The following is a 27,893-nucleotide window of genomic DNA, read 5'->3' as shown; positions in this document are numbered from 1 at the left end:
TGAGAGGATAAATCCATACTTCATCCCTTTATCATCGATCAGATAAACAGATAACACCATGATTAAGTAAAAAATTTAACTGTGGATGTTGTAATCTGGATGATTTCAGTCACATTACCTTTTATATTTAAAAAAAAAAATTAAACATCAATATTTCAGTCAGTTGTTGAGAATCGTACTTTTTAACGATCTTTGTTGCGGAGTGAAATGGGCGGAGTCTAACGGGAGCATAATCAAGATGGCCACCTTCACTGAAAGGTAAGACAAAGCAGGTCCGCTGTTTCATCGTGAATTTATCACTCGTTTGATGTATTATCAGTGCGCCGGGGAGGCCAGAGATTATCGCTGTGGGCACACACTTAGTAAGCGTGTAAGCAAACTTACTGTTTCCGGGTTTAACGGCCGCCAGCGAAAATCATACTGGAAATGTCGAGATCCCCCCAATTGAATTAGCGGCTTGACAGGCTGCCTGTACCGTTGTCAGCAAGATTAGCACGATATCCTGATCCAAAGAGGTAATTAACGGTAACACTGCTGTCAGACAATCAGGCATTAGTCCGTCTGGAAAAGACTGATGCATTCTTGTTGTCAAATTCATAATTTATGCCTGTTTTCTGAGCTATTATTTCGGATTTCCGATTGAACGCTAGCTAACTTTAGCCCACATTAGCTGAGACGCTAGCTAATACTCCCTCTTGGCATCATTTCAAGACACACCATCACCCGGCTTCGACAGGAGCATGAGGCCTGGAAATAAGCCTTTACACGCAGGCTCAGGGTGTAACAGGAAAAACGGGATTCTGGATGCTATTTAAGAAGTCAATTTATTCACATTGTGTAGCTGCAGCGGGGTGAGGAAACGGGAAATGGTTTAGCTGCCTGTGACATTTTCTCTCGCTGCCTTTCACGGGAGGACACATTTTACCACCAGAGGGATCAAAGTCCGTGTGTGTGTTCTGTATAAGTTTAACTCCTGGATACGTGCTGTAGTCTGACTAGGGTCCTCTTGGGTAATTATTTTGGCGTTGCTCAACCAAATGTGAGTCAAGTGAGTAGTAGCCTTAACCATCTTAAGTTTAGGTTGTCTCCTTGATGTTCTTTCTAGGATGGCGCCTGTCTTGGTGCTCTGGCTGGCCGTGTGTCTCAGTGGGACGTGGGCTGTGGACAAGGGCAACTTCAAGACCTGTGACCAAAGTGCCTTCTGCAAGTGAGTGCAAGATAGAAAAACTCATACAGTTGCTTACTTAAAGTTGGAGCTGCCAAAGAAGAGCACACGCGTACAGATTTATCACTGGTGTCCGCTCTTATTTTGCAATTCTGAACAGACGGCAGCGAGCGCTGAAGCCTGGTGAGTCTCCCTATCGAGCCCTGCTGGAGACCATGGAGCTGACCAACACCAGACTCACCCTGCAGCTCATCAACGACAACAATAAGGTAAAGCACTCATAGAGAAGCTCTTTATAATGGGGAAAGTATGGATCCCATAGGCATAAGGAACTAACTCTTGGACAAGTTTACTGTAAATCACAACTGTTTCCCTTCGTTGTGGTATCAGAAACAAACGCCTAATATGGCAAAGTAAGTGATCACTGAAAAAAACAAGCCCTTGGTTAAACCCATTTGCTGAGATAATAAATAAATTCCTCTGTACCCTCCTTTGCTTCTCCTGTATCCCCCTCCCTTCCCTCTCACCTCTCTCTCTCTCAGGTGCGCCTGCTGCTCGAGCTCTACCGTCTCCAGGGAAACATCACAAGGGTGAAGATTAACGAGCTGAAGCCACTGAAGCCTCGCTATGAGGTCCCAGACGTGCTCATCAGGGACCCACCTACTGAGCCGTAAGTCTACCAAGGGTGTTACTGACTGTGTGGTGTGGGTGGGTGGTGTAGGTTTTGATATTGCAGAGTCAAACTGAAAAGGCAAAATTAACTTTTAGTCTTGCTAATTGTGTGTCAATCTTTATTCATTTAGCCTAAAATCACAAATATGTCCTACAACCTATATTTGGATAAGAAAACATCTCCCCAAAAATGCTTTAACAGATGAAAAAAGGGCCAGAACTTCAAAAGGAGCAACAGTGGAGGGATCCCTCTTCTAGCATGACAGATTTACAGTGATTTTTTTCTTGTGTCAAAGGAAAGTTTGTTTGTTTATTTATTATTATATTCATTGTATGAATATTTTGAAGAAAACAAAACATCCACGTGTAGGTTGAGGGATGCACCCACAGTAACTTGATTGAAAGGTAGAAGGGATGTTAGAAGATACTTCAGTGAAACAAAAGAGGCCACTTGAAGAAGAGCAACCCTTTTCAGATAATTTCTCTCTGGCTTTATCTCTCAGAATCTAATTTCAAAGTTTAGTTGGCCTCACTTTAATAAGAGAAACCTACAGCATTTCTAAGTTTGTTGATACATAGTGAGTAGACAATAATTGAGTTATTTTCTTTTTCTCAACCAAATCTTCTCTTTTCACTTCCTCTCTCTGCCTCAGCCTGTCTCTCTTGTCTCAGGACGAGAATGGGGTGGTGCTGTCACTGGGGCCAGAGTCTCAGAGGGTCATCGTCAGCGCCCGGCCCTTCCGGCTGGACATCATGGAAGGGCGAGACGTGCTGATGTCGCTGAACTCGCGCGGCCTGCTGGCCTTTGAGCACCTGAGGATGCGCAAGGACACGTGAGAAACCACGCATGCACACACATTTACAAATGCCAGCCCTCTCTGTTAATCCACGTCCTCACTCAGTGGATGATTTTCTATTTTTGTTCCCATGAAATGGTTTGTTTTTTGAGTATTGTCTCTGACTCGTTGTTCTGTCCTCTTCTCCCTATCATCCTAGTTTCTCCTATAAAGTAACTAGCACAGTGGCTAGCGTGTGGGATAATATCAAGAGGGTATTCTCTAGGTAAAGACCCTTAAGATTTGTAAGTGTGTATTCTGTTCCTTGTGCTAATGCTGCCAATAGTGACCAAAAATGTAGGGACTCCCATCACACCAAGCACAGTGTTTACCCTCAAATCAGTGTGACTGAGAGTGAGAGAGGGGTGTGGGTGAGTGTGTGCATGTGGGTCTTTTAATCCGATCCAGAATTAAGGGATCAGTTATCATCCTCATATATTTTTGAAGGATCATTTGTACAATAATAGCCACTTAGGATGTTGATTTTTCGTCTTATTTCATGAAACAAAGACAAAATCATCCTGATCATGAACAAACACTTTCACCTGAATGACGTAGGGTCTGCTGCAGCTACCAGTGATTTAACTGTGTCTCGTCAGATCAGCATCCGATTAACTAAATAATCTACGTAGAGTGTCACTCCAGCAGATCTAACACCGCAACTGCATGACTGACTGTGTTTCTAAACCAGTTATATTAACTGTAATTATTTGTCACGCTTGCTCAGTTCCCGGTCAGAGCTGACTGCGATAGATGGTGGCAGCAGGCGTGGACCAGTTTAGAAGGCACATAAAAGCAAAGCTACATGTGTAGTCTGTCTCCCACCAGATAAGTTGTATCTGGTAATGCAGTGCAGCTCCCAAACCCAACAGCAACATCTCTCTTTGTGGTTATGCTTCAGTTTGCATTTCAGTTTTGGGGGTAAGAATTCTCTGAATTGGGACATATTTTGTAGTTTTTCTGGGACAGTGCTTCTTTTGTGCTTTAAAGCCGTGCTCTCATTATTGCGGAAAAACAGCTTTTGTAGGCACTGTCCTCATTGTTGTGTTTGTGGTGTATTTGTAATGAGGAGTGTTACTGAGTGAAATTGTACAATAACAAAACATCATGTTGACACCAAACTGAAAAAGTTTTCTGGGTAAAATATCAGCCTCAGCCTCAGTCTCAGTACTGATCTAACTACTGTTAACGTTCAAATTGTGGAAAAGTCCATTTGCCTGATATATTTAGATACTAATGTTACAGAGGAAAACATCTGTTTACAGGTCTTGGGGAGTGGCTACTATATGTAAAAAAAAAAAAAAAACAAGTTGTATAAATCCTTTTTGTGTGTGTGAAATCTGATAAATTACCTTGCGTGATGTCACTTGAGTTAGCATCGGTTGGGGCTGACTTACAAGTTGTGGAGTTTGAAAGAAGTGAGTTTACCAGACCTCAGTAGCCTGCTCCTCGTGTCTGCTCGAGGCTGTAACCCTAACCCAACTCTCATTCTGAGTAATGCAGGCGCTACGTTTTGACAAGGAATAAGAATGTGTGGAATAAAAAGACATGGTGTGGTGCAATGCTAAATCAGAGCATTTACAACCATCTATTTACCCAATAATCCTGCGTGGAGCAACACAGAACCTGTAACACAAGAGCCTTGTTTTTCCGCTGAAATGTGATAACAGGGTTTCAAAACACATTATGACACTGCTGCCTCTTGCATGTGCACTGTGGCAGATCATGTTCCTCCACAGCTGTGTGTGGCGATCAAATTTTTAGCAATTCAAGGCTTTTTTGATGGTGATCTTTGGTGCAATGTCATGGCCTTTATTGAACCATGGTACACTGGGGATCCACTGGGTGCCAGTTGGTTCTGTCAGGAGCCTCGTGGGTGTTGCATGTCGCAGCCTCTAGAGGTCCTGTCCCATAATGCCTAGCTTGAAATAGCCACAAGGCAGGGAGTTGCTCAGTCCCCTTTGTCATTGAAGTTTAGTTATTCTTGTAGAGTATTCGTTAGTTGTCATTTTGGAGTCAGGGGGCATTCACCAACCTCCCTGTTTGTTTGTCCTTTTCCTTTAATTATAGTTTAATTATACTCCCATATATTGTCCCACATCACAAGACAGCATGACAAAGTGACACATCTTTCTCTTTCCTATACCCCCCCCCTCACCCCTCCTCACCATTCTTTGTGCCATGGAGCAGTCAGGCAGACCCAGAGGCCGAGAAGAAAGAGGAGGCTGATCCAGCAAACCAGGTCGAGGTACTACACCCTAAAATACACTTTAATTTCCTCTTCCTTTCTTTATTTTAACGCACCACCAGCCTAGATCTTATTTAAATTACATTACTGTTCTCTCTGTTTGTCTGCCAGACAACAAAAGAAGAGGAAGAGAAAGTAGAAGACGGGATGTGGGAGGAAACATTTAAATCGCACTCGGACGGCAAACCTAATGGTAAGTCCTACTTATGTTTTTGGGGTTAACTGACTTTTTCTTCCTACTTTGCCTCCCTTTAACTGATATTCGGTTGCTCTCGCCTCACAGGTCCATCTGCCATTAGTTTAGACTTTTCGTTGCCGGGGGTTGAGCACGTCTACGGCATCCCAGAACACGCAGACACCCTCAGACTCAAAACAACAGAGTGAGTGTCCCAACAAGTCATATCTCGCATTCAAAATGAAGATGGAGTTTGAATTTTCTTTTATATTTGGTGGCACATGCTCAATGGTCAGTGTAGTGTTCATTACATTGGATCAAGCCAGTGTTTATCTGTTTCAGCAATGGAGATCCTTATCGGCTCTACAATCTGGATGTGTTCCAGTATGAGCTGTATAACCCTATGGCCCTTTATGGTGCTGTCCCAGTTATGTTGGCCCACAACGCCCAGCGGACCACAGGCATCTTCTGGCTCAATGCCGCTGAGACCTGGGTAGATATCAGCTCTAACACAGCTGGAAAGGTATGTCCCTTTTTCTTCTTCTCCTTAGTTCTTGGGACTGTTTTGGCCAAAAAAGGCCAGTTGTGAATGTGCTGTTGTACAAAAGCCCAGTGCTTCACTCACTCAGTTTTGTCTCTCTCCAGACTGTGTTTGGGAAAATGCTGGATTATGTGCAGGGCTCCAGTGAGACGCCACAGACAGATGTGCGTTGGATCTCTGAAAGCGGCATCATCGATGTCTTCATTATGCTTGGACCAACACCCAAAGACATCTTCTCTCAGTATGCCTCCCTCACAGGTAAGAAGATGGATTGAAAATTGGCAAATTAAAACAAACCAAGAATAGTTTTTACTAATTATTCTTTGTATGTTTTCGGGGGGGATAAAGAGGTAATCATTACTGCTGAATGCTAATCCTTCTATGGCATCACAAAAATATTTACAAATGTTTTTGTCTTAAAAAGACATTGATATCAAGAGATCTTTCATGGCTCGTCTTCATCTGCAGAGGAACAGTTTGAGGGACTATTTGACACATTTTTAAATTAGACCAACTACTTAATTATGTTCACTGTGCAAATTCAAGAACTGTGAAACTTTTAATGAAGAGATTCAATTAATTCATTAATTTAAACCCCACTCTTTCACCTTAATCAGGTTTGTAGTTAATTATGAACAGAATTGAATTCACGAAAGCGCTACAGTGGTTCAGACATTTAACACAAAGGCATAAAATAAAAGTTTGCCTTGTTATTTCCCCCAGTATCCACCAAAGATAAGGTGACAATGAGGTTTGAACATGTTTTACTACCTGATACCAGTGTGGGTATCTGTGTGGCCCACTGAAAGCTTCTCTCCTCGCGTCGTCCCACAGGCACCCAGTCCTTCCCTCCCCTAGCTGCTCTGGCCTACCACCAGTGCCGCTGGAACTACAACGACCAGGAAGACGTGCAGACAGTGGATGCGGGCTTTGACGAGCACGACATCCCCTATGACTTTATCTGGCTCGATATCGAGCACACAGATGGCAAGCGCTACTTCACCTGGGATCCGCACAAGTTTGCAACACCAAAGGAAATGCTGCAGGGTCTCGTGGACAAGAAACGCAAGGTACAGATGACAAATAATCCAACATCACTGTACCAGCAGACAATGTCAAGACAATTACTTACAATTACTCCAGTCTTCACTTTAAAGACTGTAATTTTTATTTATTGTTTTATAGATGGTGGCCATTGTGGACCCTCATATCAAAGTAGACAGCAACTACAAGATCCATAATGAAATCCGCTCTCGAGGTTTCTATATCAAGAATAAAGACGGTGGAGACTACGAGGGGTGGTGCTGGCCTGGTAAGAGACTCAACCATCAATCATAGTAAATCCATTTGTAAATATACTTTGTGAACAGGATCTTCACTGAGACAAATCATAGTCATAATGAAGATCACACTCTCACATTCCTGCCTGTCCTTCCTCTTTCTCATTGGGACGGATCATGTCCTTCAGGTAGTGCGGGCTATCCAGACTTCACCCGTGCAGACATGAGGGCCTGGTGGGCCAGCATGTTCGCCTACGATCAGTATGAGGTGAGTCCTGAGGACACTTCTCTCTCTGTTGTTCAGCTGAAGACAAACAGTCACTAATCTATGAGATACTGAAGATTTTAGCATGTTGGCTGTTGCTGTGCGCCAGCTTTTCATAAGAAAGGACAAAAGCCTTTTTAAAATCCTTTTTGTTTAACTGGGAAATGTCACAAGCAACCAGTGTTATTAGCATCTTCTCACCTGCCAACTACAACCCCAGTTTTCTGTTATTGGCAACAATTTTTAGACATTGGAAAGGATTTATTTATGAATCAAATCTGTTTATGGATTTCAAATGGCACATTTTTCATAATATGGTTGGTCTGGCCTCGAGACTTACATCCACAATCTCTGTCCACTCTCCAGGGTTCCATGGAGAACCTGTATACATGGAACGACATGAATGAGCCGTCGGTCTTTAACGGGCCAGAGGTCACAATGCACAAGGACGCAATGCACGGAGTCTGGGAGCACCGCGACGTGCACAACATGTATGGTTTCTATGTGGTGAGTACACGCAGAAACCAATACAACACAGTCCTGAACACAAATCAATGTATTGGCAGAATAAAATGACCCGCAGCCATTAAACTTTGGTGAAAATATATCTCTACACTTTTCCTTGACGTTCAGCGACAAGTTTCCAGCAGTGGGAATGAAATATGGGACATTATGATTTTAATTTCATCGTCATAGCTCACAAATTGCTCTAAAACTTAGATATGTGTAAAAATGATCATGCTGTGTACAACCTGCAGCAAATGGCCACAGCGGAGGGTCTGATCCAGAGGTCAGGAGGAACTGAGCGACCATTTGTCCTGACCAGAGCCTTCTTTGCTGGGTCACAGCGCTACGGTGAGCCCTTTACTGCTTTTACGTTTTCATTCTACCTGCGACCTCTGTAGTTCTTAAATGAAACTAAATTTAAAGCATACTAAAAAACTAAATCTATTACACTGTAACCAAAGCCTGTGTATTGTTTTAATGAAAACCCGTTTAACCCTCTTCTAACACTGTTGGGTTGTGTGCTAGACCTTTTGTGTCAGGCTATTATGAGCACATGACCTTGAGTGTTAAAGTGTGTATGTGTTTGTGTCTGTAGGTGCTGTGTGGACTGGAGATAATGCTGCTGAGTGGGACCATCTGAAGATCTCTATCCCCATGTGTCTGAGTCTGGGCCTGGTTGGAATCTCTTTCTGTGGTGGTGAGTGTTATCAAGCTTTACAGTCTGCTGTTACACTAGTTTAGTAAACTACTCTGGTTTAGTATAGCAACTGATGACATCAAAACCTCCTGGAAACTCTACTGAACTGTTTTATACACTAGTAGATACTTGTTTGGAATATGGACATATTCAACATTATCACGTGTCTGCGATTCAGAAAGTGTTCTGAAATAAACACTGCCAAATGGAAGCAGAACAGAAGCTACTACAGACACTCTTTTATTGGCAAACAATTGTGAATACTATTGAAGAACTGAATATTTAAGTAACTAATCAGTCAATTTTCTTCGTGTCTGGACTGCTCCAACAGGTTTGAAAGTATAGCTTCATTATTTTTTTTTATTTAGCTGCCCTTTAACGTTCAACTATAATGAAAAGGTTATAATATGCATCATTGTGTCACACGCAACTCAGAAAACAACAGTAAAGCAGAACTTTAATACTAAAACTCCTTTTTGAAGGAAAGAAAAATTAGTGTTCTGAAAATAATTTGACTTGGACACAGATCTCCCTAGAGTGTTTTGTTAATGTTGCCATGGAAACGTGCACCAATAAACTGGATGAGGTGTTGCCATGGTGAGAGCACAAGTTCCCCTGGGTAATCTAACTGCAGTTATGTATAACAGTTATGCGATACGAGTATGAAGCTCGTGTTCATGATCTGATCAGGTGTTTTGTGTCGTTTTAGTACTAAAAGAACATCGTATTTCAATCAGGCTCTGAACAGCCCAGACCTGACACTAACACTGACCCCATCCGTCTCTTAGCTGACGTCGGTGGTTTCTTCAAGTCTCCAAGCACCGAGCTGCTGGTGCGTTGGTACCAGACGGGGGCGTACCAGCCGTTCTTCAGGGCCCACGCCCACCTGGACACACCCCGCCGCGAACCCTGGCTGTTCGGCCCGGAAAACGCAGCACTGATCCGTGAAGCTGTTCGCCAGCGTTACACCCTCCTGCCCTACTGGTACCAGCAGTTCTACCACGCACACCGCACTGGAGAGCCCGTCATGAGGTGAGGACAGTATGTGCAGTGTTTTAATACAGAGAAATGGAAATTCAAAACAAAATTTGTCCCCTAATCTGATTTATAATTATGCAAAATATCCCAAAGCACAAAAAGTATGTTGTGTTGTTGGTTTGAATTCACTGCAGATTTCAGTAATATTCTTTGCAGATGAAAATAGTGTGCAGTCATGTTACTCTGCTCACTCGTGTATCTCTCTTTGTCGCAGACCACTCTGGGTGGAGTATCCTCAGGATCCTGCTACTTTCGCTCTGGATGATGAGTTCTTGATCGGTGAGACACAAAACACCAAAAATGTAATGTTTTCCTGTCGTTTTGTTTTTTGTTTTTTTTAACTGATCTATCGAGAGATCTGTTTATGATTCCTTTAAAAAGAAAACTCAGTGTCTGATGGTCAAAGTTGCCGCAGAATCTCTGCAGCTCAGCTGTCCATATCTGTGCGTTGTTGTGTTGTTGTGTAATGACGACATGTAGTTGGGTGTGAACTTCTGTTTAGCGCCGGAACAGCCAAGGTACGAGAGGAAAAAAACTAGAATGAAAACTTCAGTTGTTACTGTAAGGCAGATCCACTGATGTTACTTAACTCTGCTGCAGGGAGAGACTTGTTGGTGCACCCAGTTACTGAGGAGGGAGCCAGGGGAGTCACCGCCTACCTGCCTGGCAAAGAGGAGGTAATAGGACACAGTTACTGTATCTTTCTGGTGTTGAGTGATTCTGTCAAGAAAAGTGCTTTTTTTATAGAACATGGTGCCAGTAACATGACTGCAGGTTCAGGTGTCCGTCGTCTTTAAAAAACCTGGTCTTGTGTGTGTTTGTTCTTCAGATTTGGTTTGACGTCCACACCTTCCAGAAGCACAACGGAGCCCAGAACCTTTACATCCCTGTCACCATGAGCTCTGTAAGGCTCTCCACATCCTTTTTAGTAGTTAGTATTTTCCTCCTTTCCTTTGGTTTTAAGATGGAGCTTTCTGTCTTCTTTTCAGATCCCTGTGTTCCAGCGTGGCGGCTCCATTATTCCCAGGAAGCTTCGAGTTCGCAGGTCCTCCACCTGCATGGAGCACGATCCCTACACTTTATATGTGGCTCTTAATGCCCAGGTAACGCCCCTGATGACAGCTGCAGGACACAACAGTCCTCCGCTGCTATTCAACATGTTTGCCTGGCATGTGGCATTGACATACTTACATACGTTCTGACATTTTTTCCGGCAGAGAACTGCAGAGGGTGAGCTCTACATCGACGATGGCCACACCTTCAACTATGAAAAGAAGGATTTCATCCACAGGAGGCTGTCCTTCGCCAACAACATCCTCTCTTCTGTGTGAGTGACGAATATTCTCTCAGTTTCAGTAAACCTGCCTCTCTATAAGTAAAAATCCACCCCTGAAGATATTTCAGTACAGATCAGATCTTAATGTGTTATAATTTTATGTTTGTGACACAAACACAATGAAAATGGAGTAAGGCAATTGAAGACATTACAAGTGCTGATATTATACAAGCAATACAGTAAAAGGTTCTTGTGATAAAAGCAAAGGAAAACAGCAACATTCAGAATAGGAGCAAGATGAGGTACTAAGTTGTTAAGCGGGGAACCATTTATGATTTATATTATATTGGTTACTTCATCATTTCTGTGTTGTAAAACATCTTGCTTGAATATTAAATCTATGGCTCTGCTTGGTCCACAGTGACCTGGCTCCAGATGCTCAGTTTTCCACCCGCTCCTGGTTTGAACGCATTGTCATACTAGGAGCCAGTAAGCCCAGCAAGGTTACCCTGAAGACTGCTGGTGAGTACAGCATTTCTCTCACGTTTTAATTCTCACAGGTTGAGTCACTCACAGCATGTATGCTGCCCAAAGGAAGAATCTGTTTTAAATGCCCTGTGGCAATTTCACAAGAGGCAGTTTAACAGGTTTTATACCATTTTTGTTTTAATGATCACAAACGCATTCCAGTACGGTAGTTGAATTCATGTAAACAAAGTTTTAAAGTTAAAAGACATGGCAGCGTGGGAATCAATCTGCCCTTCTTTGTTTTTATTTTTGAGTGCCAAATTAAAAGTTGTTAATATAGGTGATTTAAAAATTTTGAATTTTATGATTGAATATTCAGGAATATCATCTTGGTTTCTCAGGTCTCGCATATCTTTAGCTGTTCATGTGCCAACGAGCCAACTGCTGCCAAAACTCACTTCCTCAAATTATAATACAGAAATATCTGTTGGATAATGGCTGTGAAAAGGCTGAAATTGAGTGCAAAGGTTTTCAACTTGGGTTTCCTGGAGGTGATTGTTTTCTGAATTGCACCCTCAGGATTACAAACTTCTTATCATGTTTTTTTTTTTTTTATCTGTTTGGTTATGTGATATTTTGCTTTTATTTCTCCCCAAAAGCTCCACTTTCTCTAACACCTTCTCTTCTTCTCTTCTGCAGACGGTGAGGAGAGCCAGCTGGAGTTTGACTTCGACGCCTCCATGTCAGTGTTGACCCTCCGCAAGCCCGGCATGAACGCGGGGTTAGACTGGACCGTGATGCTTCAGTAACCGTGGAGACAGGAGAGGAGGAGAAACTGACTGACCTGGACTGAACAGGAGGAGAGAACCAGACACTGATCCCCACGACTAACTAAAACAAGACAACAGGATAGCCTCCGTGAAAAATAAAGAACAAACACACACACACACACACACACACACACAAACCAATGACCTGTAACGTCTCTGCCATGTCCCTCCTGTGTTCAGTCGCACTGTAATAACTAACAAAAAGGGTTCCTACTAGATAGATAATTATGTTTGTCACATTCTGTCAGATAGATGACAGGTAACTCAAATCATGTCATTGTAATGAATCTTTGGATAAGAAAGAAAACTATTGGGCACTCTTTGTTTTTGTTTTTTGTTTAATCGTCCACTTGGTTGTACATCCAGTCTGCCTCAGAAGGAAGATCACTGTAAGGGGATTGTTTTTTTCTTAATTTAAAATGAAGGTTCACATTCAAAGCACATGCTCCACCTGCTGGTGATTCCCTCTGTTTCTGACTTGATGCTCTTCAAAAAAAAAAAAATAATAATTCCATCCCTCCTTTAATCCAAGCACTTCAATCAGCTAAGAGCTCGACCTTGTTTTACTCGTGCCACAATCAGCCGTGTGGCTCTACGCTTAACTTTCTTCCTGCAGTACTTCATTTTCCTAATGCCACAAAATGGAAAGAGCTCATCATCTTTCTGACCAGTCTATTCATTGTTCATCCTCTCCCTGAATCAATGATGAATTGGTGTGCATGGAGATGATTCATGATCATCACCTCACTGTGGAAGTGATCAGGTGGTTCAGCTGCTGCGCAGAGAGGCGATTCTCAGCTGTTTTTTTGAGGGATATGGTAAAGGCTTCAGGGGACTGAACCACTGGCGCTTGTGGATCATCCTGTCGGCGTGCTTTCTTTGTTTTATCGAGTTCTTTTTCCAGCGTTGTTTACTAGATTCTTTTTAATGCACTTAAGAGTGAGAACATAAAAGTTGTTTAGATTTTCATGTGTTAAGAGATGTCGGGACTCTCCAGGATTTCCAGTGTGTCATTTGGATCTTAATGAACAGGTTAAATCTTATCCTTGAAAGGTGTTTAGCTAGCAAATATCTGTCTTACACAAAAATAAATCCTAAATGCACACTAAGCAGTCGTAAATATTTCGATGATTCTCTGGAGACTCTGGATTGTGTCCTGACTAGTCAAATCATCGGACCTTTTAGGAGTTTTGTTCTGAGTTTGTGTCCTTGATTGTTTTTATGATCATAAATGTACATGTTGCTACAATTTTGTTGGTGATTGCTTGAATTGGTGGAAGTGAAAGTGAAGGAACAGACTTCAGCTGTCAATCAAAGTTGTCAGATATAAAAGATGAGACCAAGTGAAAATAAAGTTGACCAAATGTAAAAGAAGTCCCTGTTTTTGATTGAGTTAATAGTTCTTTCCCAGCTATGTTTCTGTAATTTAATATTTAATTTAATATAGTTGTTTTAACTTCAAAGCAATCATTACCTAAAACTACTATACTATAAATACTATATTGTGCATATAATATGTTAAGAAAATCAGACCAAAGATGTGTGTTTTTCACTTTTGATTGAACTTGGAACAAAAAACAAGACAGTGCAACACATGCACTAACCATAGACAGCTCTGCTGAAATTACCAAGTTAAGTCATGGAAAAGACAATATAATTTCCATAAAATGATCATCAAGGATTCATGTTGGGGTGCGAGTCTATAAGACGCTGCTAAAAAAGTCTGACCCCTTTTAAACCTAACCAGGCAGTGTGGGTTAATAGATCTGTGGATCTGCTGCTGTAGACTGTTCCCAGAGCTCTGCAGAGATCTGAGATCCCAGCTCACTCTCTCAGTCAGACCTGACTGCATTCACTGAGGGAGATTTCACAGACTGTAACTCTCACTCTCACACACACACACACACACAGACACACACACACACAAAACAACATTTCTGTGGGTAGTAATAGCAAAAAAGGCAGGATGACTAAACCGTATTTCAGTTACTGTAATGTCAAGTTAAAAATCATTATTTCTAATTTGAGAAAATTTGATTTAAATTTGAATAAATCTTCCCAGAGTGAATTACTACAGTCACAGTGCCAAAACAATGGGTGATTGTATCTTAACAACCAGTAAATAAAGTTCGTTTGTTTTTATGGTAGTTCATAGACATATATATGGTAATTAATTTATATTCATCAATATCTTGTCGCGCTTGAATGACGTCAGCGAGACGTTTTCCATCATGGCGGCGGAAGGCTGTGAGGAGATGAGCGGCAACGGGGAGCTTGAAGAGTCTTCAGGTAGTTTGATTAACGTGAATGAATTTACAATACACCGTTTAGTCGTTTCGTAGATATCGCTGGGCTTTTGTTTCATTCGTAAGCATTGTGAATAAAGGTTCCGATCGGACCAGTTGTAAGGGCAAGCATGACAGGCTAGGCTAGGCTAACGTGATTTCAACACACCACGAAACAGCACAGTGTTCTGTTAACTAACTTTAACTAACGGACCCTCCCGTGTTTAACAGCGTGGTTTGCGGCTACTTATCACTTTTTGTCACACATTACTTGAGCTATGTCCACAATAAGTCAATAGTACTGGAGTCAGCGCTGCAGTGGAGAACAAACCCGTCTAAACTGAGAGCTGCTTATGAATGAAACACATCCCTGCAGGTGTAGACAGGAGGTGAGACAAGAAGAAAAGCTGAAAAAATCCTATTTTGTTTTTGTTTTGTTGGATGTTTTAGTCATGTGTGAACCACAAGCTGCAGGCAGTAGTTGGTTTACTTCCATGTTCAGCTGCTTGACTGGTTTGACTGCTCAATGTAATCTTTAAATATTTAATTTTTATCAAATCAGTCACACCCGCCCTATTTGGATTTAGAAGGGTCGAAGTTTGTTTGATTTATTCCTAGTTTGTAATAATAATAATTGTAGCATGCGTGTATGCAAATGCTTGGGTTTTTCCACACATTGTTGTTGTTGTTGGAACACCTGTTGGCCCTTTCCCAGGAAGCAGAGGAACAAGAAAGTTCATGAATTACATGACATTACATTCTTTTGACCAATGCATTTTTCCTATGGAGGTTAATAGCATTTTTATAAGTAGTTTTACTTTACAATAAGTCCCTTCAACTCCATAAAAAACAAGCCATTCATTCTTGTGCTTTTGTTTGGCCAGTTATCCAGGATCTGTAGTGAAACCCCAGAAGTTTTTGACTGATAAATTGATCTTTTTTGGGAGGTAGGGGTTATGGCCAAGGGGCCAAATTCAGTGCCAGCCCCCTCTGGTTAAAATTATGTTCCTAGTAGCTTCATGACAAGTTACGGTATATAAGTTCGGCTTACCTGTATAATGCCCTTCAGATATGTCAAAGGAGATTTATTTTAGACTTATTTACCTTTGATCTACCAAATCTTTAGCCATGGAGGCTTCTGAGGTTCCTGCGTCGCCTCCGACTGAGATGGCAGAGATGTCAGAAGAGAACGGCAGCGCTGCCGAGGCCCCTGAGGCCCCCGTAGGCCCCGACCCTGCTTCCTTCTCCATGCCCCCAGCTGCAGAAGACGAGGAGGGAGAACTGCCCGCCGACTTTGAGCGTCTGTGGAAGGCCGCCCACGACAATCCTCAAGACTTCACCAGCTGGACCGACCTGCTGCAGTACTGCGAGCAAGAGGTGTGTGTTTGCTGTTTTGAGTTGAAATATTGACTTATAGCGCACCCATGAGGCCAGAAAACATGTTTAGTCTGGAAGCTTGCTGTAGCCTCACATGACAAAACATTTTCTCTCATCTATTCAGAGTCACATCACAGCGTCACGCAGAGCGCTAGAGGCCTTCCTCGTTCGCTACCCACTCTGCTACGGCTACTGGAAGAAATTTGCTGACCTGGAGCGCCGTGCTGGGTACAACAACAAAGCAGAGGAGGTAAATCAGGAGAGAGTTTACAATTCTGTGTTTCTATTTCCCCACGCTAATGTTTATGGTTGTGGTGTGCTGTGTCAGGTGTGTGTTCAGGGTCTCCAGGTAATCCCTCTGAGTGTAGACCTGTGGATCCACTACATCAATCTGCTGCTGGGAACACTGGACATGAACCTGACTGAGTCGCCCATTCGGATTCGCAGGTAGATGAGCACTCTCACACACATACATGTTTTAAGACTCTTGTTATTTTTTATGCTGTCAATTCGCCTCTTGCGGCTCACACAGCACAGATATGAAAATGGAGAAAATATAAAAAGAGAATATATCAGGAAAAAGCAAATAAGCTGCTCTTTGTGAAAGCTGTTTTCATCTGTTAATTGTTCTCCAACCTCAACCCTCAGTGTGTTTGAGGAAGCGGTTCAGGCAGCAGGTCTGGACTTCCACTCAGACCGGCTTTGGGATCTTTATATTGAATGGGAGAAGGAGCAGGGAAACATGAGGAACGCAGCAGCCGTCCTGGACAGAGTCCTCAAAGTGCCCACCCAGCTCTACAACACCCACTACGACAAGTAAGAACACACACACACACACACACACATACACACACACAAGGGCCAAGTGTGTGTGTATGCCAATCTACATTTCTTGAAGCAAGACAAAAATACTGATGTGAATGCGTTATTGTCAGTGCCAGGTTTACCATCATGACCTCATGTCTTCATATTTCACCATGCAACATGCTTTCAGTCACTTAGGGCTCTGTAGGTTTAACAAACATTAAATCAACGTACTATCGTGATCTTTTGAATATTCTCCTCTCTCTTTCTCGCTCTTTTCTTCTCCCATTTATCTCATTCTCCGTCAGGTTCAAGGAACACCTGAACAGCCACGAGCCCAAAGAGGTGCTTTCCCCAGACGAGTACGAGGAGCTGAGGACATTGTGTCGCCAGAGTCAGAAGGCAGAGCGTGCTGAACAGGCCCAGGAGGAGGAGGAGGAGAGGCCGCCGGGAGAGGAAGAGCCCGCCACACCCGAGGGCACAGACACAGTGAGTAACGTCTGACTGCTTCACACTCAACCCAAAGTGAGACATAAATTAAAGAGATGGTCACATAGATGATTATTTTTATGCTTTTAAAAATTGTGTTTAGGAGGAATTGATGCAGAAGATTAGGGAACAAGTGCTGGTTCGCAGGGACAAAGTGTACCAGGACAACGAGGGAGAAGTCCGCAAGAGATGGCACTTTGAAGACGCTGTGAGTTTATTTCTTTTTCTCTTTTCTGTCACCTTCTTGTGCTTTTCCTCCCTCTCTCATCCATTCACTGTCTTTCTATTTGTTTGGAAACTCAAAACCAAGGCATGACTCTAGGGCGGGGTATTATTTGAAGTTTTTGATACGTTTGATACTTGAGTTTTGGTACAGATAGAAAAACTGTATTTTATTAATACCTTTGAGGAGTATTAAAAGCCTTTTATTCATTTAGTAAAACATAGTAGTAAAACTCAAATATTAAATGTTGACCAAAATTATTATAGAAACTTTTTGATCAAAGAAGTACATTTGAACCATTGTTTAATGGCAGCTTTCAGTAGTTGAAAGCTGTTGTTTTACAGCAAAAGATTTAGAATTGGATTTGTTTTCTTGGAAGTATTCTGTTGTCTTTTTTATTTACATTTATTGAACACAACAAGTCACAGTTGCTACCTCAGAAATCAGAAACGGATTTCTTTTCTCCGGCCGACAGATCAAGCGTCCCTACTTCCACGTCAAGCCACTGGATCGCCTCCAGCTGCGGGCCTGGCACTCCTACCTGGACTGGGAGATCACTCAGGTGAACAAGGACACCAAAGACTCCAACCAAGGTGAAGACATAATGAAGATACTGTCAGCTGCATCGTACCGTCTCGGGATTCTACATATTTGTGTTGTCATCTGAAAGCCTCCACAGTTCTGACACCAGTGTCTCCTCCTAGATCCAAACCAGGAGGCCCCAGAGGGGTCAGAGGTCACAGCCCAGCCTCAGGAAGGATCAGAGGATGCTGTGGTTGCCCACGACGACCACAGGGTTCGCATCCTGTTCGAGCGCTGCCTGATCGCCTGCGCTCTGTATGAGGATTCCTGGACCAGGGTAAGGACCACATTGTGTTTGTGTGTGTGACCCATATTTAGAGAAAGAGCACATTTACATTTTAGTGCATATTAACGTCTAGTGTGCATGTATCCTTGTGAGCCTAAAGATTAAGAGAAGTCTGTGTGTATATATGATCACTGTGTAACATGTTCTTGTATGTGTTGTTCAGTACACGCAGTACCTGGAGTCTCACAGTGTAGACGAGGCGCGGGCCGTTTACAAACGAGCCTGTGAGATCCACTTGACGTACAAACCCAACATCCACATGCAGTGGGCCACCTTCGAGGAGAGGCACGGTACGACGGCACACACCAACACACTGTACACATACACTGTGCAAACGCCGCTTTAGTCTTTTTCCTTGTTAAGTGTCTTAAGTAGGTCTTACTTTAAGCAGTAGTAGTCAGTGGTCAGTTGATCAGTAGTAGGTCTTGACTTGACTATTCATTTAAAATTACTTTGTGATGCAATCGCTGAAGTAGATGTTAAAGCTGGAGTGCAGAACTTTTGTCTCCCCCTCCTGGCGTATGACTACAGTTTTTTTTGTTTGATTTTTAGCCCAGAGCCATGTAGAGAGAGAGTTGTGTCAACTCACCTCGCTAACTAATTACCAAAATTGTCTCTCTGTATTTACCATGGATGTATTATATTTACGCATTCTAGTTGCGCGCCAATCACTTCCTGAAACTATCTGAAGTCTACGGTGACCGAGCATTTTGATCTTCCTTGATGCAACTCTGTCTCTACATGGCTCTGCTATGGTCGCTCCCCTGGTCAGCTCCTGCAAACTAATCATTGTTGGGTGACGTAAAACGCATCACTGCTGGTGCACCAGCGCGGGAATGTCACCTCCGACACCAGATTTAAAAACTCCGGTATACTATATATATACGGGGAGATTTACCTGGCGGTGATAGGCTTAATCAGCATTGTGTGAAGTCGTTTGGCAGTGTTCATTTATGCGTCCCGCACTCCAGAGTTAACAGATTCAGTGAATGTCAGCCAAGATAAAGCTGAAACTTTGTGAACTGAAGGCTTTAATAATACCCAATACCCTTTTCATAATTGTAACACACTGAAGATGCTCTGTGGAGCTTTCTTGTAAACAAAGTGTCTGTTTCTGTGTTAATCACCAACACATGTTCTGAAACCTGCATTGTTTACATCCATTTTTACTCGATAGCAGTCTTCTTCTTCCCTGCCTTTGCTGGTGCATTGCTGCATTTCTTGGCGCATTACTGCTGCATGTAGATCAGAGGATTAGTGTGAAACCATTGGTAGGACTGGGTATCGTGTCACCCGCATGCTCGTGCGTTTATGTCCATGTATTTAAATGAGGAGAAACTTATAGTAGAATTGATCCAACACATCCTCTTCCTTTTAATGAAACTATAATAGACGCCTGTGTTCCATGTTTTGTAGCCACCACACCACAAAATCCTTCATCCTCTCTATCAGGTGACTTAACCGAGGCTCGGCGAGTGCTGGAGGCCCTGGAGAAAACTCTACCAGGGTTGGCGGTGGTCCGTCTTCGCAGGGCGGCTTTAGAGAGACGAGCGGGCCAGCTGGACCAATCGGAGGCCCTTCTGCAAGAGGCGGTGGCCGAATCCAAAGAGAGGCCCACGTTACACGCTTTCTATTCCATCAAGCTGGCTCGTCTGCTGCTGAAACTGGGCAGGAACCCCAGCAGAGCCCGCAGAGTTTTACAGGAGGCGCTGGAGATCAGTCCGGTGAGATGCTTAACTAACATCAGCTCTTCAGTTCTGCTGTACAAATCCTGCTCAATTTTCAGACACAATTTGTGTCTGGAAATGTAAGCTTTCAGGTTAGATTGTCCATCAAACACGCTCAGTTTGCATCTCATATTCTTTGTGATGAGTATTTTGTGTGGTACGAACAAACTAAAAACCTTCTTGTGTGTATCTTAAAAAGTAAAAAGGCAACACTTGCATAGTAACTCTAGTTTTTAACTACCTGCGTCTCTCCATGTGTCCTCCCTCAGGATAACGACAAACTGCACTTGAACCTGTTGGAGCTGGAGGTGTCGGGGGACCCCTCAGCTGAGGCGGTGCAGGAATGTGTGACACGAGCCCTGGCAGCTCCCCTGGCCCCGCACACCAAGATCCTCTTCTCACAGAGAGGCCTGCAGTTCGCCGAGGACTACAGCAACTCAATCCAGAGGTCAGAGTTCAACAGCAGTCTTTGGTCCTGTAAACCCTGATGGTACCAAACCAACCGTTCATCGTCTTGTTCATCTTCATCGTCTTGTCTCTTATGTCCTCTGCAGCGTGCTGTCAGTCTATGAAGAGCACCAGAAACTGCTGAAGGAGCTGGGTGGAACAAAGAGAGGAGCAGAGAACGGGTGAGAGGAACGACTCAAAGTTAAAAGGATCAAGTTCAAAAGAAATATAGCATATGCTTTGAGTGTCATAAATAGTATTTTGTTTAATCCACTTGTTTCAGGTTAACAAACTGTTCCGTCCTTTTTCAACGCTCAATGAGATTCAATTAAATGCTTTCACACAATGTGTTTTTATTTTCTTTTATCAAGAAAGAATATTAATTAAAACGTTACACAAACATAATTTAAATGATGGCAACATACATCAGATTTTTTAATAACCCATTCATGAGTTTAATGTATAAAAATGAAGCATGCACACACGTTAGGTTTGTAACTTCAACTGTTCACTGGGAACATCATGCATGTTTCTATTCTAGTTAACTCTTTTTTGCAGTTGTCAAAATTAAAGATTTAAAGTAGAATTTAGGGCATTATCTAAAGAAAAATGTCAATCTTAATAAGACTTTATTTTCCATTTATTATTGAGTCCGAGAATCAAATCTTTTCTTAAAACAAGCGAAATGAATTCTGCCAGCTGTATAAAATAAGTTCCTTTTTCCAATAGACATCCTCAAATTGTCTTTTATTCAAGTGACATATTATTATTAGTATTATTATTATTATTATTATAATTTTAAGACAAATAAGATTTGAGGTCCTCGTTGATGTTTTTTTTGCTGTGTCATTTACTTTTACAGTCATAATTTGTAATAATTTGACTTTTAGGGACGAGGACTCGGAGAAGCTGAGCAAAAGTGACGACGGCTCTGCTGTTGCTGTGTCGGCACAAGTCCCACCCACCATGCCGCATGTCCCCATCACCACACCCCCTCCCCCCGTGATGGGCGCCGACATGAGTGCACAGACCGGCTATGGGGGATACAGCAGCTGGTACCAGGTAGGATTTGAGATTTTAACACTGATGGCAAAATGTTAAAAATTGAAGATACTGTATACCAATATGGCTTGAAAAGAAAGTTACGTGAGTGGCTTTATTGAGGTCCATAAAAATACATATTTTATGTGGCTAAAACAGTTTCACCTGCACCTAAAATGGTTTGACTGAAAGGTTATGGTGGGTACACAATGGCAAAGTACAATTCAAGGTGTTCTGAGTACCTTTATTATCTGTTTGTTGTGATTCTTTTCCAGCAACCACAGTACGGCAGCTACGGCTACCAGAACACCTGGAACTACAACCAGGGCTACTATCCTCCCAGCTAAAGAGGGCGACACTGACTGTGACACCAAGAAGGCCACAGGAAGCAGTTTGACCCCGGGTGACTTCTCAGCTGAACAACAAACTGAACCACCCAGTCCTGCCGGTTCACCTGCTAAAATAAAACCCCAGCATCCTTTCCTCTCCGTCCTTCCTCTGAGTTACCTCACTGTCCTGGATTTGTTTAAATGGGGGGCTGCAGTTGAGCTCTTTTTAACACGGCGTGTCATTTTGGTGTTGATTCTGAGGGACAGGTTGGAAAGATGAAGAAAGGAAACGGTGACGCCCATTCTCAGTACATCAGTGTCTCCATTTTAATCAGAAATATTTTTGTATTTGTTGGCAAGCCGACCCCTTTGCTCCTGTTTTAAAGTCATCCAGTTTATCCAACTTTACAGCTAATGTATGATTGACATTTTGTACCATTCCAGAGTAGGCTATTTGTTGTTTTTTCTAATGTATATAAAGGTGTTTTATAGTGTGTCACAACAACTGTTTTGTGTCGCATGTCTGTTTGCTCGTCCTTTCATTAGGGTGAAAAATCAACAATTATATCACTGCATTACCTCGAGTCTCATGTCAGCAGGAATTTTAACAGAATCTCATTTTGCACAGAATCATCAATAGTTCTAGTTTGAGAGTCACACAGCCAGCAGGTTTCAGAGGCTGTAATCATCTGCTTATCAAACTAATGGGCAAAACAAAGGAAGAAACCATCTCTACTTGTTCCCTTTCATATTAAATCCTCTTGAAGTCCTTTAGGGTGCTACCAGCTATTAGCAACAGTCCACTTACACTCACAAATGTTTCAGGCTCTGGTGAAGCACATTTGGGAGTGCTCACCCTATTTATATGTGCATTTAATGGACTTCTGCTCCAGAGAAGTTAGTTTAGTATAAAGGAAATGAGTAGAGTCCTTCCTGTTTTTCCTCCATTAGTTTGATAATCTGAATATTAAGGTGAAGACTACAGCCTCTGAATCCCGCAGGCTGAATAAACCAATAGGCCTTCTTCACAGGTGACGTTTTGACTTGTAGCAGGAAGAGCTTAAGTGTCACTAACATTAACGCACAATATCAGGATTTTGAAACTGACGCAGCCATCATTCATTTCAATATTTACATGTGCTTTTTTTCTACTGTGACGTGTCTCCTGTGAAAAAGGCCTGTCAACATCTCACTTCTTATTTTGTAGGTCATGGATTTCCAGTTGTAGCTGTTTTAAAATCCAGTGGGCAATCCTAAACATGTGCACTGTAGATCACTTCTTCGACATATTCCAATTTTACATGGTTCTGTAAAATGCCTGAAACTAACCATGTCACATTTAGGAGAAGTCCATTATGATGAGAATTCAGTTTAATATGTTACATCAGCCTTTATTCATCCCCCTTTTGAAACCAATCCTCCTAATAATGACATAAGAGAGCAGTGCAGCCCTAATGGGGTTTGAACCCAGGACCCTCCTACAGTGAGGCACTATCAAGAGCTGCCATGTTGCAAAATACCACAACCAAGTTATATGTGCAATTGTTCCATTATCTGTAGTCGTATGTGGCGATTACAAATATTAAGGCTGCAAATATTCTAGTTTTCTTATTGTCAACAAATCACATGAAAAGACTACAACAAACAATTTGTCTGTTTCCAGCTTCCCTCTGTGGTACTTATCCCTAAACCCATTTGTTCCTACTGAAGACGTAAACCTTAAAAAATGGGTCAGTTTCATTTTTTTAAAAAGGCTAATAATTTACTTCAACAGCTTTGTGGCCGTTGTGTTGTTTTGGACAACAATGCAGGTCTATGGCACAGAGTGATAACATATATCAGGCTTTGGCTACACAAACAGAATCAATTTATTTTTGGTTTTGGTCTTTTCATAGAATATTTTTGACAAAAAGAAAAATTTAGACTATCACCAGACTTATTTTAAGGATGGTTAAATGTGTGATTTTTATTTTTTTTAGAAAATCCAGTCCACCACCATAATTCTCCGAGTCAGCTTTATTTTAAGTAGATTCTTGGTGATTATGCAGACATAGCTGTCAATATATTTTAACTTAAAAAACTGGCAAAGTAGAATGTCACAAAATCAGGAAGATCGTGCGGATTAAACTTAAGGCCCTTTCACAACCAATCAAGCAGGTCTTGTGTGGTACTTTGCTATGCAAGGACAGGTTAAAATTGAACAATTTTGTTCCATATCATTTTTATAAATGTGTTGTTGAAACCATGAAGCAGTATCCCATCAGAAGCCAGCTATCTTCACTTTGTGAAAGTCATTCACTGCACACAAACCAATCTATGTCAAGTGTAATCAATCGAGCCCAGAATGGCATAAAGCATCACTCAGTGAGTTAATCAAACCGTTTTTCATTGTTACTTCTCAAAAACTTCTTAAAAGTAGTTAAACACAATGTGAACGCGGCCTCGAGCTGCATGTCTCTGCTTTAGTTCAGGTAGCTGGCTTATTGGGTGATACTAAAAAGTGGTGGCTCTCTTTCTGTATCAATCTGTTTCTGGTGTCTCTCGTGTTGATGTAGTGGAAGTGGTGAGGTAGGCTCACAGAGCAGATCCTCCTGGTCTCACTTTTTGGTAACAACCAGCACAGCTGAAGGCACCAAACCTAAAAACACAAAACCAAAAGTCATAAAAAAAGGTCAGATAGTCTTTAGCTTCAGCACGGTAAACCCACGTGATGAGCTGCTGAATGGACATTTTTAGATCCATACAGAAGGTAAAACCACACACTGAGAGTAAGTTAAATTATGTATATTACAGTAATGTGCTCTGTATTCAAATGTAGTTCCCAGCCCACCCAGTGCTCACCCAGTTCTTTGAGGGGCTTCTCCATGTCCAGTTCGGTGTATTGATGACGGGGGTAGGGCGACAGCAGCGTGACGTCCTGACCCTCAGGTGTGTTGCTGTTCATCTGCACGTAGACGCGCACTGCCGCCAGCGGCTCCTGGGCCTTGAAGACTGCCGTGATGGTCGAGCCGTCCAGCAGACGAACCTTTAGTGATGGAAGGGGAGAGAAAGAATGGGCAATGGAGGAATAAGGAATATGTTTGTTTTTTTGCCAGATTTACATTTCACCATTTCATACAAAAAAATGTGCATAATTATAAATAAAAATTAGACACAACTTTATGTCTCACGTCTTAAGTCCAAACTAGTGATGGGCTCTGTTCTAGTCCGTTCATTGTACTAATTTGATACACAGGTGACAGAAAACAAAGGATGTGAAACATCTCCAATGTGTGCTCTGTAGCTTCAGCATGTGGGTGTATGAGTGTAACTGAAGCCTGTACCTGTATCCTGGACTCATCATACTCCTTCTTAGTGGGTGGAGGACCGTGGCTGGTGGGTGACGAGGGGCTGGGCTGGGCAGGTTGGGACGATGTGGCCGTGCTCGGTGGTCCGCCGCCTCCAAACTAAACAGGTGAAAAAAGCAATCATCTAAGTTGTTATTAGTTTCAAAAGCAGAGGTAATAGAAATAATTATGATGCGAACAGGAAAACAAGTAACTAGACTAATGATTGGTTACCTTTTGTGCTCTCTCCTCTCTGTCTCGTGCTATCTTTTCTTTAACCCTTTGCCTGACAGAAATAAAGACACAATGACAGGCATGATTAAAGAGTGTTGCAGTGCAGGATCAACACAGTTTGATGCTGACTTCTACTTTAAAAAGGTAACATATCTATTCAATTGCACATGAATATGAATTTGTCACTCATTTCTGGTCTTAGCATATGAATATTTATTTTGAATGTTCCCTGATTCTGTAACGTCCACCCACTGTTAACCCACTGAATAGGGTGGCATTCAATCAAGTGGCTGCATTTCATTTTTTTATGAAATGGAATTCAGCCATCATTAATTTCCATTTTTATGCTGTCATCTGCCACCCTGGTCCCAGACCATGTTTTTTTGGAGTGATTCAAGTAATGAAGTAGAGATAAAATTGCATTTCAGTCTGATTATCAGGCATTTTGTAAAACTTTCCCTCCTTGGAATAAATTCCAGAGGGAAGTCAAGTAAATGTTGAATGTTTGAAATGAAATGTTGAATGAAATGTTTCCAGGAAATGGAAAATGTGGAGAGTGGAAATGTCTTTGAATGTTTAGGTGCGTAATTATTTTATCCCTAGTCAAACATGAAATGTACTGTTAGTTCCAGTGCAAATACCTAAACATCATTATCTGAATAAATGTGTTATAATGAACAGCGTACCTCGCCAGTTTGTCCTCCATCTTCTCTTTCCTGCGCTGTTCAGCAAGTTTCTTCATATCATCGTCCTGCAGCTTTTGGCGAATCTGCTGCAGCTCTTGGCCCTGTCTCCTCCGCATCTTCTCCCTCTCCAGCTCTTCTTCCCGCTCTCGCTCTCTTCTCTCCGCCTGCTTCACCCGCATCAGCTCCTCTAGCCTGAAACACAGACACCAACACAAGCATCAGCTTATGGACAAGTTTTGCCTTTCTTACACACTGAACATGTTTATTCTCTCTTACAGGACAAGGAATGAATGAAAGAAAATTAAGTATTTCCAAATGATGTTTTGTTACAAACACCAAACTAATGGTCACAGCTTATATTTTCAGTGATATCTAAGTGTAGTGAAGTAATCTTGTTATGTAAGGAGAAGAAGCTGTGAGTTGGACATGCAGTACTGGAGGGAAGGTGTCTATGGTGTGTGCACTCTGACCTTCTAACTTGCTCAAGTCTCTCCTCCTCTGTCATTGGCCTCTTTGCACTCTCATCGTCATCAACCATGCCTTCTCCACCTGCTGTCCCTGAAGCCAAAACAAATGCACATTAGTAAGTGAAAGAGAAAGAAAGAGAGAAAGAGATGCATTGTGTGGTATTGAAAGAAAAAAAGTCAACCACAAATCACAGCAAAAGTCGCATGCAGGTATAACAGGTCTATAATAAGAAACACTGTTGCCCACAATACCCTAATACGCTCGGATATCAAAGAGAGCTACGATGGTATAAAGGTTATGACAACATATAAATGTATACTGTCTCATGGTGTATATCTTAATATTGCACGTCTCTATGTAATGGTGGTGTCTGGTGTGCTTCCCTCACACCATCAGGCCCCTTCCTGCCCCCAAAAAGCACAACACGCCCTGACCTTCAGCGGTGTCTGCTAGTGTCGGCTGTTCTGTGGTAGGCTGACTGTCTGCTTCTCCTCCCAGGACGTTCCCCACAGGCGGCACGTAGGGCTCATCAATGTCTGGGTCATTCTCATGTTCCATTAACCTGAGGAAGGCATATGACACGGGCAGGGGAATCAGTAGCAAAAATTATACGAGGAAGACATAAGAGTGGCAAGCCTGACTGCAGTTGTAACTTTTAGTGATGGCGGAGGGCCATGTGCATCCAGACTGTTCACCACTAGTATGTTCATGTCTGTGTGTGTCAAACTCACCAGTCCATGGCTTGTTCTATTCCCTGGTTCCCTGTGTTGGCCACCGCCTTCTCCCTGAAAACACGAGGTAAAGAACAGACAGGTTTACTCTAATGTTACACAGTTTTACTTTCACTTCCTTGAAATCTAGGACATCAAGATCTAGTTTTGGATTTGGTGTCACTCACGCTCTGTTTCTTTCAAAGCCCATCTCCAGCAGGCTCTCTAGTGTTGTTAGCTCTGCCATTTTGACCTGAAACAGATTGTATACACACCAACTCATCAACTTTCATTATGACATATTGTTACACTGAGGTTATTTGCCGTTAATAGAAGGGAAGTCGCAATAATTCAATTTAAATTACATTTCAATTCAATTGAAAATAATGGACCCAGCACGCTTCTAGTCCAACTTTATCAAACTTGAAATACCATCTAAAGACAATACAACAGCTCATTCTTTAGCTCAGTCCTGTGTGAAGGAGCTACATTACCATTGTATTCTAATATAACACTGTATGAACAAATGTTAAATTTTTCTTGACTGACAGCCTGACAAAATACTCGTCTATCCCTGTTCGCTAGTTGTAGCTATATAATATCATACATATCGTTATCATGAGTGCTAAAATTAGCATTAATGTGGCTAACGTTCAAATTAGCTTCCAAACTAGCTGGGGAGCCTCGCTGGCTAGCACGATTAAAAACGATGCGGGACTCTCATAACCTCTCCATCGCTTTAGCTATTAATGTCTGTTTGTATGTTACATGTAAAGGCACACAGAAGTGTTATTTTATTTATCATAGAGGTAATATCAGCCAATATACTCGTGAAGACAACGTTAGTTAGCTACTCACACGTCAGTCAACACCGCTTCAAC

At 42.2% G+C, this 27,893-nt stretch overlaps 3 protein-coding genes across 5 annotated transcripts; 2 read left to right on the top strand and 1 right to left on the bottom strand.

Annotated features, from left to right (window-relative positions):
* The first annotated feature begins 238 nt into the window (after nt 1–238).
* On the top strand, nt 239–13,372 carry ganabb (glucosidase II alpha subunit b). Of its 2 annotated transcripts, XM_070912825.1 has the most exons (25): nt 239–258; nt 1,106–1,207; nt 1,326–1,434; nt 1,708–1,835; nt 2,491–2,670; nt 2,834–2,899; nt 4,864–4,921; nt 5,033–5,114; nt 5,205–5,301; nt 5,439–5,619; nt 5,742–5,895; nt 6,472–6,707; nt 6,823–6,949; nt 7,106–7,185; nt 7,549–7,689; nt 7,941–8,037; nt 8,285–8,386; nt 9,175–9,418; nt 9,639–9,703; nt 10,025–10,101; nt 10,254–10,328; nt 10,414–10,527; nt 10,642–10,751; nt 11,122–11,222; nt 11,868–13,372. In XM_070912825.1, the coding sequence occupies exons 1-25, from the start codon at nt 239–241 to the stop codon at nt 11,975–11,977; spliced, it is 2,856 nt and encodes a 951-aa protein (XP_070768926.1). In that variant the 3' UTR covers nt 11,978–13,372. The 2 variants fall into 2 exon arrangements, with proteins under 2 accessions (XP_070768926.1, XP_070768927.1); XM_070912826.1 differs by lacking the exons at nt 239–258; nt 1,106–1,207; nt 1,326–1,434; nt 2,834–2,899 and having other exon boundaries at nt 1,819–1,835.
* An 827-nt stretch (nt 13,373–14,199) lies between these two features.
* LOC139291237 (pre-mRNA-processing factor 39) lies at nt 14,200–22,093 on the top strand. The gene is made up of 15 exons (XM_070913204.1): nt 14,200–14,287; nt 15,410–15,660; nt 15,785–15,910; nt 15,989–16,107; nt 16,309–16,476; nt 16,773–16,953; nt 17,057–17,161; nt 17,652–17,769; nt 17,881–18,035; nt 18,208–18,334; nt 19,497–19,768; nt 20,041–20,219; nt 20,326–20,400; nt 21,109–21,280; nt 21,535–22,093. Exons 1-15 carry the CDS (start codon nt 14,230–14,232, stop codon nt 21,604–21,606), a joined length of 2,178 nt encoding a protein of 725 aa, XP_070769305.1. The 5' UTR covers nt 14,200–14,229; the 3' UTR covers nt 21,607–22,093.
* A 1,345-nt stretch (nt 22,094–23,438) lies between these two features.
* ubxn1 (UBX domain protein 1) lies at nt 23,439–27,893 on the bottom strand. Of its 2 annotated transcripts, XM_070913176.1 has the most exons (10): nt 27,871–27,893; nt 27,201–27,265; nt 27,034–27,087; nt 26,737–26,864; nt 26,305–26,392; nt 25,835–26,026; nt 25,149–25,200; nt 24,912–25,034; nt 24,430–24,613; nt 23,439–24,226 (listed from the first exon to the last, which is right to left on the bottom strand). In XM_070913176.1, exons 2-10 carry the CDS (start codon nt 27,257–27,259, stop codon nt 24,186–24,188), a joined length of 921 nt encoding a protein of 306 aa, XP_070769277.1. In that variant the 5' UTR covers nt 27,260–27,265; nt 27,871–27,893; the 3' UTR covers nt 23,439–24,185. The 2 variants fall into 2 exon arrangements, with proteins under 2 accessions (XP_070769277.1, XP_070769278.1); XM_070913177.1 differs by lacking the exon at nt 27,871–27,893 and having other exon boundaries at nt 26,305–26,386; nt 27,201–27,259.

Source organism: Enoplosus armatus, chromosome 10 (assembly GCF_043641665.1).
Source record: "Enoplosus armatus isolate fEnoArm2 chromosome 10, fEnoArm2.hap1, whole genome shotgun sequence".
Lineage (NCBI taxonomy): Eukaryota > Metazoa > Chordata > Actinopteri > Centrarchiformes > Enoplosidae > Enoplosus > Enoplosus armatus.
The sequence above is the reverse complement of the archived record's forward strand: the minus strand, read 5'-3'. Positions and strand labels throughout refer to the sequence as shown.